General features: G+C 36.1%; 1 protein-coding gene across 8 annotated transcripts in view; it reads right to left on the bottom strand.

Annotated features, from left to right (window-relative positions):
* Positions 1–14,325, bottom strand: part of ASAP1 (ArfGAP with SH3 domain, ankyrin repeat and PH domain 1) — a 127,287-nt gene that overhangs the window by 61,418 nt on the left and 51,544 nt on the right. For all 8 annotated transcript variants that reach the window (XM_077782038.1, XM_077782031.1, XM_077782040.1 and 5 more), the window contains 2 exons: positions 10,131–10,203; positions 905–1,050 (listed from right to left, as the gene is read on the bottom strand). In XM_077782038.1, coding sequence (XP_077638164.1) covers positions 905–1,050; positions 10,131–10,203 — 219 coding nt within the window. The remainder of the gene's footprint in view (positions 1–904; positions 1,051–10,130; positions 10,204–14,325) is intronic.

The following is a 14,325-nucleotide window of genomic DNA, read 5'->3' as shown; positions in this document are numbered from 1 at the left end:
TTGTGTGCTAAATTTAATTTAAAAGTCAAATTAATCCATAGTGACAGAAATCTCTACAGAGGAAAGCACAAGACTTGGTCTTGGGCAACTGTCAAAGCCAGGGAACTTTGCTCAGTGACTCTTGGTGTGGTCTACAGCAGTTATGGTTGTGTTGGGGACTATAGGAAGACAAGTCTGTAATATCACTTGTACTTCACACATCAAAAAAGCTTGGAAATTCACCCAACTGTAAGAAAAATGTAAAACTGAAGTATGACTTTCTGAATATAACAGCTACAAAGCCCATGAAAAATTATTTCACAAGCAATATGGCTTCATTACTTTCAGTGTTCAAAGACATTTGCTATGACTAGTTTTATTAAACAGCTTTCAGAAATAAAAGGCCTAAAGGAAACTTGAACTGAGACAAACCTTTAAACCACCTTCAAAAACTTGGCATTTAAGGAAGGGATGCTTTATATATCACAGGGAGAGTGGACCGTTTACACCATTTAAACATGCTCATATTATTATTTTTTTTCCAAAAAGTGCATGTTTCTCCTGTTGTGGTAAAACAAAACAGCCATAAATAGTGATATTGTATTTTTAGTAAGAAAGACTTCAAGTTAAGGGATGATTTAAAATTAAGGTCCATGAAGTATATATCACCATCAATAACTTGTGAATGATGACTTTAGGGATGTCTCAACATTTGTATTTACCTTCTTAACTGCCATTTAAGAATCAAACACAGAGTGTGTCATAACACCCTTTAGAGATCCTCTCTGAAGAGACTGTTGAATTTGTTTTGCAAAAAAACTGCAAGCATGTTAAAAATTATCCTTAGTCATCATGATCATGCTGTTCTTGTATTATACTTTATTTTGAAACAAGTTAAAAGCTAAGAAAGTTCAAAACTCCTCACCAGGTTCTTCAACAGGGTTGATAATTCTTTAGTAAGTGTGGAAAATTTTACAAAAGCCGTGCCAAGATCTGGATTATCCCGACTTAAAAAATTACTTCCGAATTTATCTAGTACTTGTGCATAGTTTTCTTCATTTTGAACATGATCTGCAAAGAAAAATCAAAAATCAGGTTTTTTTGTAGCCAGACAGTTATAATTTTAAGCTTATTACAACTCAATAACTAACAAACAGTACTTTGAGAAAAGCAACAAGTCAACACATCTACTGAAAATTAAAAGAATTTTAAGATTAAAAGGAACTATTTAGCAATAGTCATATACATGCTTTTTAAATTAGCAAGCTGAAATATGTAATACAGAGATGAAAAAAAAACTCTGTAGCTATTGATAGAGTAGTAACATTAATAATACATCAGTGAAACAACATAAGGTTGTTTTGTAAACAACACTGGAATTTTTAGCAGCACATTACAGGAACTTTTTGCATACATGAACTTTTCTTTTGAAATGTTGGACATTTTTACAGAACAAAAAAGTCAAAAGTACAGATATAAAAGTAAGGAGGCCAATTCTGAATCTGACTGTAAGTTCAAAAGAAGAAACATCTTACAAAGGTTCTCTTTTTGCCTGCTTTGTACACCGAGTTATCCCAGAAAACAGAATGTGTATTGGTACACAGCCAAAGACTCTTTCCAATGTATTTAACAGCAAACTGCACATACAGAGAGGTCAGAACCGAGCCAATGCAGTTGAAGTCAGTGAAAGTGAGAAAAATCCCTGACTCAAGAATGAATTAGAAACTGTTGTATCTGAAATGTCTTTCCTGCTTCTATTTTGTTTCCTTTCTGGCATGTATTTTCATTATTTTTGTTACTTCTATTTTAGTATCTTTAAATAAAAAAATTACCTCCGCAGCCCTTTGGGAAAAGCTTTATCATTGTTATCTGTCTTAGAGGATATTATTAGTATTAATTAAATTGAAATTTCAGTTAAATGAATTGCCTAGACTTACTATGTGGGCTTTTTTCTGCAAACCACAAAACAAAACCACAGAGCTCCAGCACAAGTTCTGTGCAATGAAAGGGAGGAAGGGAAAGAGAGAACAGCTGCCAGGAGGTACCATGGTTTCTTTTCCCCCAAATTCTCTAATTTTTTTAAAGTCAAGTTATGATATTGCCTGAGAGCATCTGAATTAAAAGTAATGACTGAAAAGAGAGAAGGAAAAAAAAGATGTAAGTTGCAAACAATTTCTCATGACTAATGTCTCATGAATAATGTCTCACAATACATAAATCTATTTGGACTTTAAAAAACAGCTGGTGAAGAATTAAACAGTTAACTCTTCTAAGGTACTGCAGATACTCAAACAACAATGCACCAAAGCTCCAACAAAAAATGTCAAAACCTGTTAAAAAGAAGTACAATCCTTATTTACCAAAATACCAAGCCCCAAAGCTCACACATCACACCAGTCACATTCTAAAAATCAGACATTAATTATGAAGTTTTCAAGAGGCCAAGTATTTAATCATATGTTAATACAGAGTTGCAATTCAAGCCATATGTTTTTAAGAAAACTGTTCCAAAAGCATACAGTTTTAATCAAATAGCTTAGCACTGAACTCAAGGAAAACACACATAACAATAAAATATGCATTTTGTTTTGATGTAAAAGCTTTTGTACAAATATAGGACTTTATCTGTGAAGGAACTTTAGTTTAAGTCCTGAGTGAATAAAGCTCAAACATAGCATATCCAGCTGTGCTGAAGGAAAAGCAAGGATAATGGAAGGTCAGAAAGAGCCCTGCTGGATCATGGAATCCCTGTCCTTGCTTTTTCCACCACAGTATTTCCCAGCATTTTGATTTTAAGCACTGCATTGTTTCATGGAGAATTTTTTAAAATTATTTCATAAAGAGAGTGAAAAGGAGCTGAAGAAGTTTGTTTCCTTTATCTATAGAAGGGCAAAAGATATTCCCACTCAGAAAGAGGAAGCAGGAAACAGATCATTGTTCTAGAACAATATAGAGGAAATTCTCAAGAATCCCAGACTACAAATCACCTCAATCTTGAAATGAAGTTTTGATGGTGAATTAATAGGAATACTCCTATAATTACTTCTGTAATTGCCACACAAAGGCATACAAAATGCAAGTACTCTGTAAGAATAAGAAATTTTCAATTTCTACACTAGTATCAATGTAAATCTTGCAAAAGGAGATTAAATATTTTCTATTGAAGAGGTAAGGCAATTCCCTACTTGACCATAAATGCACATAGCTGAAAAATTAAATCTGCAATGTAGCCTGCGCTAAAATATGGAATGTGAAACCAGACATGCTTAGAGCAAAGAGCATTCTTTAATCTCACTGTAGGTGCTTCATGCACTCAGAAATTACTTCCTAGTGTCCTAACAGAACGTCCGTTGCATACAGAAAGCTGTAACAGGCACGACAATATTTATTTTTTTAGATACAAGTCCTCACACAAGACTTTAATAACCCTAAGAGCGAGACGTGATCACTGACAGCAGTACATACAGGGAATAAGATTTGTCTTCCAGAACTGAATCATGTCTTTTCAACATTGTAAGCAATGCTCAGCACTGTGATGAAAATAGAACAACTTCCCCAGCCAAACATCCTGCTCCTTCAGCAGCTCCCTGAGGCGTGCCAGAATGACTGAAAACTGAGGAAGGGCTCTGCACCCACTGATGAACGCAGCTCCTTCAAAGGGGCCTCACTCATCATTCCCTTCCCAGTGGGACCCAGCAAGGCCAGCAGCACCTGAGCCCATGCTGAGAATGCCACCAGAGTGTGGCAGATGTTATAAAGCAGCATGCTGGCCTGGATACAGCAGTGGCATTTTCTGAGCTGAAAGCTGTGCATCTTCTTCACAACCCACACCTTCAACTCTGGGCAACATTCAGCACAGAATTTACCTTTGGCTTGAGAAAACCCTCGCAGCTCCCAGTGCATAATAATGCTGTGGCATCCCTTATGTCTGATCTCTAACATGTATTTTGAGGAAATATTAAGAGTAAATAACAGGAATGCCTCTGGATATGCAGATCCAAGCAGCTCAGGAAGGGGTGACAGCCACGGCAGCTTTGCAGCAGCTTTTGCTGCACAGCAGCTCTTCCAGAAGACTCCCAAGGCTGAATCCCACCCTGCACTGCACTCCTAGGCAGTCACCTGCAGTGATCCATGCCTAAAGTGACCCTGTGGGAAACTTTTCCCAGGATGAATAGAAAATACTTCAATGAGACTCCCAGAATTTGTACTCTTTCACTAGAACCCACAGCTTTCATTAAATACTATGTTTATTTCCCACTCAAAAATTATCAAAGCATATTTTAGCATATGCCTCTGAGCCTAGTGAGATCTCTGTCTACTTGTGCATATTAAGTAAGGGTACAGAAGTACAAACACTGTGGTGAGAGGTTAAAGAATAGCCTTTATATGCTGGACCTATAAAGGTCCAGAAATTAAAGGCTTAAAATGGCCTTTCTCTACAACAGTTTTGTTCAAACATATTACCCTGAAAACACTGAAGAACACAAGCACAATAGTGTACAGAAGAGCATTATTTTTGTCATTGATTATGCACACACAAACATGAAGAATGTCTAAATTAAAGATAATTAATTCTGCATATGTGGGCATATGTGGTTAAGCTAACAAAAATAAAAATCATATTTAAGAATTTTGATCAACTTTAAACTATTTTTAAGTTTCTTCTAAAACAGCTTTGTTCCATGGATAGCCAGAGGAAAAATAACCAAGGTCAGAGCCAAGATGTATTTATGAATGAAAGATGACTCAGAAAGGCTTTAGAAAAGCAAGAAAGCTGGCAAGGTTAAAAAGGATGGCAGAAATTATTTGAAATAAAAAAAGCCCTTTCCCATGTCATTCTTCACAAAGCTGAAATATAATGAAAAACTAATAGAAAAATTATTTGACCACCATACAATTGTCTGAACTTGATAACAATAATGCTTTCTGGAATAAGATTGTTCAAGGGAAAAGTAATAAAAGCCTCTTTCCATATTTCAGAGCAAGAAACCTCTCACTGAGTCTGCAAATTTCTCTAGATCATCACAGTACAAGAGCACTGAGAGATAACCCAGCCCAGAAAAGTAAATTACTTCTTTTTGCATTTCTGTTCACCACTGACACGCTTGAAGAAGTTCTCATGGAAGAATTTTCTTTCTCCTCTGCTTCAGAGGATTTATACCAAATCTAACAGTCGAGGTCTTAAAATCTGATAACATGAGCAATGGCAAGTTACTTAGATCCAGGTACAAAAGAATAAAATAGGCAAACTACACAGTTGCAAAGTGAAGCCTCTTATTTATATCAGCCTTAGCACTACAGGAACAAAGAAAATCAAATATAACAGCTATTTTTAGTAATCTCCAGAGAGAACTGAGAATTCAAGTATGCACCAGCAGCAATATTGCTTATATATTCCCCAGGCTATTTGGAGGAACTACAGTACAGAACAGAATTGGTGGACATGTAGATGAATACAAAATGCTGAACAAGAAACGCAGGTTTTATTTAAGAAAATTTTACATCAAAAAACTCCCATCTCCAGAACATCAAAAAGCATATAGGGAAAGGAAGTCCACATTAAATTATTGATTTTTCAATAAGTCCTCTCCCTCACAAAAACACAAGGAACTAAGCAGACATAGAGGGATGAGCCTCACAATGAAGAAAGGCCAGCTAAAAAAACTATGTGGAAGAAAGAAAAGCAAGAAGTGTTAATTTTCTCACCAGAGGGAAGTCACCAGTGAACCAGAAGTCTCTACATAGACCCACTGATTGTGCAATCCACAGCAAGAGGCTCCCATCAGGGCAGTTCACAAGTTCAAGGAATCTCATGTTTAATGGCCAATGCATGGATGTGTGCACTAGAGGCAGTGCAGCACATGAGGGAAAACACTCCTAACTTGAAGGAAATTATTGCATTACTAGACATTACAAGGAAAGGTTCTGGAGTTCTATCACCTTGACATTCAGTACCAAGCAAAACAAAGCTGCACAACAGAAATTATGCAGAAACACAGCATGCAATAGAGCAATATCAAAATATTGCCACAGTGGACTTATCCCTTAATATTGTGTGCAGTTCCTGTTCCTGTTGTTCAAAATTCACTCCTCCTCTATTTTAGAAAAGGAAGTATATGCTTCCATTTTGGAAAAAGAAAGAGCAAGTGAAGATAATTAAATGTGACAGTTTCTGTAAAAAAAAAAAAAAGGAACAACAAAAAAAGTCCTCAAACCCCCTTAGAGCTGCTGAGTTCAGAAGATCTATAAGATATATAAGTTTCACATTATTACTGTGAGTAATAATGGAAACAACTCAAGGCTATTTTAAAGAGACAGAATGGTTCACTGAACAAAGTTTGGATGCACCCACCAAAAACTCTTCAGGCTCTACTCTAGCAAGCTTTGGCATTTCAAAGTCTCTTACAAACATTTTTGTCAAGAACATGCAAAGTTCCCTCAATTTCATATCAGATGAGTCATTTTGGTGGGTTTGAGGCCAATGCTGTGAGACATGGGCAGGGACACTCTCCTTCTCAAGTGACTTAAGAACTGAAGAATATAAAGATGCACTGGGAAACTTTGCACAGGAGAATTTAACTAGATTGATGCAAGACTGTGAATGATAAAGATTTCCATTAATTCAAATTCCTTGACAAAATAAGCTGCAGAAGTTCATTAAGAAGCATCAAACATCACAACATAATTTCTGACTTATGGTAATTCCTGGTCTTCATGTCAGTGTGAGCTGAGAAAGTGCTAAACAAAGTACTTAAAATACTCTTTGAACCATTTTTCTTCTTCCTCAAGCATCTGCTGTTGAAGACTGTGGGAGACCATGTGGACTGCTGATCCATCTCAGTACCTTTGGTCTTGCATGGATTTTGTGTTTTTATTTCTCCATTGTGTAAAATCTCTTGATTATATTTGGGAGTTATCCCAGGGAAATAATGAAAAAGAGCGATTGAAAAATCTACAGCAAAAATAATTGTGACATCTACTGCTGTAACAATTCAATCCAAATCTTAGAGGAAAGGAAGTCAGAACAGATTCTCCATAAGTTCAGCACCCCTGCTGTAAGAAGGGTTCCTGGTTACAGACACAATCAATCATGCCAGAAGGCAGCAAGCCAGGCAGGGAGCAAGTGGTGAGAAGGAGGTGTCTGTTTGTCTCACTGGATTCCATAAACAGTCCTTTCCTATGCAACACCTTCAAAAATGAAACTAGGGAAGGGACATTTCTAAGAGTTTTCTATACTCTTGTATTGGTACGTTTTCATTTCCACAGGAGTAGCTCTAACTGTAAATATGACAAACGGGTGAGGGAAGTACAGGAAGAGCAGAAAGTATTTGGGTGATGTTAAAGCTCTTTGTAACAGACTAGAGACCCTTGTGGTTGATAATTCAGCACTGGAAAGGAACAAACCAACACACCACAAAGTTCAGCCTTCCTGAAGAATTCTGTATGAGATACTGCACTGTGTCACTGTCACTATTCAAATGTTACTCAGGAAGGAAAAAAAAAAAGCCAAACAAAAAAAGACCCAAACCAATCAAAAATAACTACAACAACCACCAACCAAACACCAAAAAACCACTCAACCCAAACAAAACAAACCTCCCATAAATAAAAAAAAAACTCAAAGAAACATAAAAAACCCCAAAGAAGCAAAAAAAAAAAAAAACCCAACAAAACCACCCCAACAAACCAAAACCACTACAACCCAAAAAAACCCTAGCTATGGCTTTTAGTAGAGTTAAGAATTGGATTACTGAACTGATAAAAGAATTTCTATTGTCCCTGAATAACTCTTTCTCACCAGTTCAGCTGGAGTTCTCAAAGGAGATTATGAAATACAGGAGTACTAAAAAACCTTCTCTTACTCTAGTAAATTAAACATGGTCTTCACCTCTAGCAAGCAATTAAATTTGTAAAACAAAATTCCAATTTTGGGTTCTCAAAATGTAGTTAGGGACTTTCTTTTGAAATATAAAAATAGCCACATGGTACTTTCCTGAACTGATAAGCCCCAATTCCTTTTATAGCTGTTTCTGGAATGCTTTACGTAAATAATCAACAAAATCCATTTTCATCACTGAAGCATAAGAATATAACTGGTTCAACAATTTTCCTTGTACAAGCAAGCAAAATGAGCTTGAGTTTTGATTCACTTCACATTTATTTTGATAAGGCTTCATATGTATAACATGTTTTTGGTCTTGGCTTTACTAATCCCAGTTTATCAGTCACTGCATGAATTGCCTCCTGCACACAGCTTTTCACTGTAGCAGAATCTATGACAGCAGCATTCTGAAGAGGGAGCCAGAGGATTATGCATAAAGCTTTCTTGAGCCAAAAGAATTCCTACTAACTTATAACTTTGAAACAAGGCTTGATAAAAAAAATTAAAATATAAAAAAAAATTAAAAATCAGCTACCCATCTCTGCTCCTTTTTAAGTGCAGAGCACCCAATCAAAGCCATTAACTCACCTTCTATTGCTTTTATTTAGTGCAACTAATTCATCATATAGTACTGCCTTACTTATAGGCCTTGACAACAATAATATTTTTACCACAAGATTCAAATGGTAGCTATTTATATTATAGTTTCAAAACAGGCTGTAATACTGTAATACCTTTAACATGTTCTACACTTTTCATCAGTTTTGAACCTCAGTTTTCAAAACTCTGTTTAAGTAATTACTCCCAAATAGAAAAACTTATTGGAGCATCTGAATACTTCTATGAACATAAACTAAATACACTTGCATCAAATACCATTCTCACTTTACATCAGGCTTCACAGTCTACTGGGAAACATTTATCAACAACTGAAATTATACCTAATTAAAACATGGTGCTAGCAAACCAACATCAGTGATTGGCAAATGAGAATAGTTAACAATCTACAAGATATTAAAAATCCCAGACACTTCCATAAACACAGAAACTAAAGAGCTACTTTTGAGTGCTCTTTTTTAGACAAATATTTACTAAACTGATTAGTACTATTGTTAGGAAATTGGAACTGGGATTTTCTAAAATAATGTATTTACATCCAGAGGATTATTGGCAAGTGCACAGCTCTGTTACCTCATCTGCCTTTGGCACAGTTTTTAGAACTTTAGAGAAGAAGAGGTAGAAGCATTCGAGTTGTAGCATTTTTAAAACCAAATCTGTATATTGATGTCTTTGTTCACCATTTGTTACTGCACTCAAACTGATTATCAATTCCTAAATTCATATTCTTACCAAATAACCTCCCATCAAAGTAACTTCTACAGTCCCAGTAAAACATCAACAGTGTCCTCAAGCAAGCAAAACAATTATATAACTGTACTATTTTAGGTAAGAAGGGCAATACATAATTTTGATTTTAGGTAAGAAGAGAAACGCATTATGAAGGGAAAGCACATGCTGACAAAACAAAACCAGGTATTTCTTTTTATTTACTTTCTAAACTTTTAAATAAGTTCTAAATCTCATTTCACTTATAAGTGCTTTCTAAAAATTCAGTTGAGAACACTTTTTTTGCCATTGTTCTAGTTAAAGGCAAATGCTTGAAATGTTATGACAGCAGGAAAATTTATCCATGGGATTCCCTTTTTTTTTAATAGCGGCCATTGAAAAGGAAGATGAGGGTAAAAGAACTGGAGAGCATATTAATCTGATGTATAATCAGAAGAAAAGAAAAAAATTCTTAAATCCAAGCACTCCTATGTTGTTTTGATTATTTAAAAGTGTTAAGTTTTCTTTTATAATTTTTGGAAAGTTTTAAGGTTTTTTTAGAAGTTTTTTATACTTTTTGATGTTTACATATTTCTACTAGAGTTCTTATGCACTGTTCATGTAAATAATAATTGTTTTACATTCTTTTTTGCAAAAAGAGAAAATTGATAGACTGTGTAGTTTAACCAGTGTGGTTGGAGAGGTAGCAATTTCATCCTCCAATCCACTGTCACTTTTAGAGTTCTATATATTACAAAATCAAAAATAAAATCAGGTCTTCCTCTTTTAAACCTACTAAGCTTCTGTGTACTCATTTCATGTCCAATAACAATACTCCTAAGCATTGCTTATGCTATACATTTCAACAAGACGAATTGCAAGACATCTCAAACTTGAAATTAAATGCTTTGGTTCCTGTGTAAAACTGAAAAAAATGTCTTACCTTGCCCCGAACTATATATTGCTTTCACAGATTTTTTCACCTTCTGTAGCGCAGTTCTGTCTTGATCTAATGCCTACAACAGCAAGAAGGAAACAAACTTTAAATTTTTACTTCATTGATTGCTAGAATATACTTTAACAACTAAAAAGAAACTCACAAAATAAGTAGTTTCACAGGCTGGAAAAGGTTTCAGGTACAACTGATTCAGACTGTGGGAAGGACTGGGGTCATTCAACCCCTTCAGGATGAATTAAAGAGCTGAACTGAAAACGCTCTGACAACAGAGTAGAACAGTACTGACAGCGCTAGAAGAAAAACACTTTTAGTTTTGCAAAGGACAAAGATTTTATTCAATTGCATTATGTTGTGGAAAAAGACCCAAAACAAGAAATAACAGATGCTTCTACACTAGCCCTACATTTTCTACTGCAACCTAAATTGCTTGTTAACATCTGTGATTCTCCCACAGTAATAGTGTTTATACACAATCGCACTAACCCCCTGCACCAAATTCTACAACATAACTCTAAAAGTACAGCAGATGAAAAGTAGTAAATTAAAATAAAGGAGTAATATCTGCTTTTGTGCAAGATAATGTGACTGAAGAATAAAAATAATCATCATCATCAAATATGCATTTTCAAGATTACTTCTTTAAGAATTTCAGATTTTCTGCAACAGTTCCAAGATCTAGTAGAAAATGTTATTAAACAATGATGAATTGAGGATTAGATTTCCAATCATACACAGAAATATTTAAACTTATAGCTTGCTATATTTTTTCCCCATTTAGATCACAGGCAATTTCCCATCACCTAGGTAGCATTAGATCAGTGTTTGCAGGATGGCAAACAGTATGGCAGTGTTTGCCATATTATATTCACTTTCAAATCACTGGAGATTGGAGAACTACTCAGAACCACTGTCAGGACAGCAGCACAACTGAGCATGGGACCTGGTAGAGACCACACCATTCACATTGCAGGGACTCTTGCACAGCTCTGTTATCCAAAAAGTTTAAACTGTGGAGCTCCTGGAGGTCTGAAGACTGGCAGAACAAAGCACAATGTCAGCTACTCCTACTTCCTCACAGACGGACATCACCAGCAACACTGAGTGAAAACACCCCATAAGCAGATCTTTCACTGTTAAAACTGAGATGGTTTTGGCAGTGAAAGTCTTAGAAAACCTCACAGCACCTTCCAATATCTGGAAAATTGGGTCTGTAAGACAGCTGGAGAGGGAGTTTTTACAAGGCCATAGAGTGATAGGAGAAGGGTGAATGGCCTGAAACTGAGAGTAGGTTGAAATTAGATATTAGGTGGAGATTATTTACTGCGAGGGTCGTGAGGGACTGGCACAGGTTACCCAGAGAACTTGTGGTTACTCCATCCCTGGAAGTGTTCAAGGCCAGGTTGGATGAGGCTTTGAGCAACCTGGTCCACTGGAAGGTGCCTCTGCCCATGGCAGGGGTGAAGGAACTAGATGATACTTAGTTTTCCTCCCAACCCACACCATTCTAGGATTCTATAATTGAAGAATATTCCACTGGGCATTAAGAAGATCCAGAAAACCACACCAGGAGCTGCAGGTCAACAACAGCGTTAAGCACTGGAGACAGGTAAACGTGAGGCTTCTTCTCATCTGCAAGTTCCAAACATGGAGTGTTCCTGTGTGCGAACACTTACAGTAGGAATCCATACTGAGAGAAACCAATTAACATAGAATGGTTCTGTTTTGAGTAGCCCAATTTTAACCATGCAAAATGTTATAGCTGAACAATACATGATAATCTGTAACAAAATAAAATGGAATGTTTCTATTCCTTAACTGGAAACAACCATTTCCTCAAATCATACAACCACTCCTGTGGCAGCAAAAACTAGAACATTTGGAACCACAAAAGCTGTAAAAATGCCTTCTGAGGCTATTTATCTCTGGGGTTTTTTTCTCCATTTACAGCAGAACAATGGATTAAAACATTAAGAACTGCAAACATCGTTACTTCTTTTGCTCCCCACTAAAATAGTGGGTTTGACTTGACTTACATTTTGCCAGGAAAAGTTACCATTTTTAAATGTAATAAAATATTGGGAACTCAGTGTTCCTTTCCAAGACAGTGCACAGCAAGTGCTTCTCTTTGATTCCTCTAAAAATGCTGTCAAAAGCTTTTGCTCCTGCCTGCCTGCTATGTCAAGCATTTGCTACCATACATTTCTACTGAAGTTCTCTCCATCTTCAATGACCAGAAAAAAATAATGACTCACTTGTCTACTAAGAGTTTGAACACAGGATAACAATTTGAAACCAATATTTTGAAAGAAAGACTATGGTTAACATTTATAAGATTGAGAGATAAAACTTTGTGCCAAGGTCTAGTATTGAAGCAAACTGGACACTCAGGAGAAAGAAACAAATACAAAAACCCCAGGAAACCTTTTCCTGAAGTTATCAATCTAAAAGACTATGACAAGCAGACTAGAAGAATTTTCCAAATAGGATTTGCTATTGAATTAGATGCAATCACTAATGTGAGAGCAGGAGGAAAGGGAACATTCATTATTTTAAAAGAGGAATCACTGAGTAAAGCAATACACAAGGATGACATCCACAGCCTGAAGGAGCCAATGATCTAAGTGAAAATGACATCACAGGCCAATTTTGTATTTTATACTTGCAAATACAATTTTTACATGAACTACTTCTTCATAGTCCAAAACTATAAATAAAACACACTTACATACCAAATACACAAAACCTGTTATGTAGGATTGCTTAGGTGCTTTTGGGTGTTGAGGTTTTTTTCGTTGCTTGTTTTTGTTTTGTTTATTTTATATAACTGGAGACAGATTGTTTCCAAATATATTACATTTCTCTTAGATGTTTTTTCCTTATAATTTTTAACTGCACCGTGTTGCAAAGGAATTAAGCTGCACTCAATGCTCAATTCAATTATTATTCCAGAGTAATATTACCTTCTCAGCATGTTAGACAGGAACAGCCCTGCTTTCCCTAGTTAGGTTAAAACAAGATTTTGCAGTATCCATTAATTTTCATCTGAGTATTTAGAATACTAAATATTTTAACTGCCTATCATAGAAGACACAAAATCTGATCATCCATTAAAAGTGGCATACATTTATAGTATTGAAAACTGTCTTAAGAGAGCCAAGGGGCTTCTGTGACAATCTCTGGGTATTCAGTGGCACTCCTTCCTACCTATGAAGTCTTCCTTACCACCACCCACTCCTGACAAATGCTTCTTTCTTCATTTCCATGATACCATTTTGCAGAAGGCTTTTATAAGTTCCACAGAATAACATTTTCTTACCCTCTCATGCATTTTGGAAAGATGACTCATTTAAAGGGACCTACACCACAGATTCACTACCTTATTAGCTGAACAAAGTTTTATTCTGGAAAATGCTCATTCTGGAGGCAAGCTCAAAATAAAGCAAAATCAGTTTTCACAAAAAAAAAAAAAAAAAAAAAAAAGAGAACTGAAGGGGAAAAAATGAGAAAGAACCAAAACAACTACCATATTTAATCTGCTTAAATAAAATGAAGCAAGGAATGCCCCTTGCTCCTCATTCTCAGCAGATTCTCTGGCTTTGCTGAAGTTTCAGGTTACTGCATTCACTTATATTGAAGCTTATGCTCAAGAAGAAAATCTAATCGTACAACATCAGCTCTTCTAACTAATCAGTGTGGAATTCTCCACATAGTTACTCCAGATATAATTTCTCCTTTCTGTTAAAATATGGCTGCTTTGAACCTAGCCTGCCATTTCAAGCCACCAACCTGATTCAAATCTGCATTGCTGAAGAAAGCAGTGTCTCTGCTGCCTCACTCCAGAGCACTCCTGTAGGCTACACCATGACCCAGCTCAGGAGCTGCTGTGCTGCCAAAAGTCCCATTAAAGCTCCTTTTTAGCCCACCTTCCATCATCAGTGCAGTACACACTGACAGACATTTGCACTTACAGCTACCATTTCACATTCAGAGAAGGCACCTCTTCCCTCCTAAGACGTGCATTCACAGGTAGCTATTCATACCAGTGAATGGAAAATTTGTCCATCTGAAGATATAAAACTAGATTAATTAGATTAATTTTGGGCTGAAGACAAGGTGAGTTCTCCCAGTGGATCATTTAATTGATGTAGATCACTGGGTAGCTTTTACCAACCTGCCACAG

The sequence above is a fragment of the Lonchura striata genome, chromosome 1 (genome assembly GCF_046129695.1).
Source record: "Lonchura striata isolate bLonStr1 chromosome 1, bLonStr1.mat, whole genome shotgun sequence".
Lineage (NCBI taxonomy): Eukaryota > Metazoa > Chordata > Aves > Passeriformes > Estrildidae > Lonchura > Lonchura striata.
This window is presented reverse-complemented; position numbering and strand designations above follow the sequence as displayed.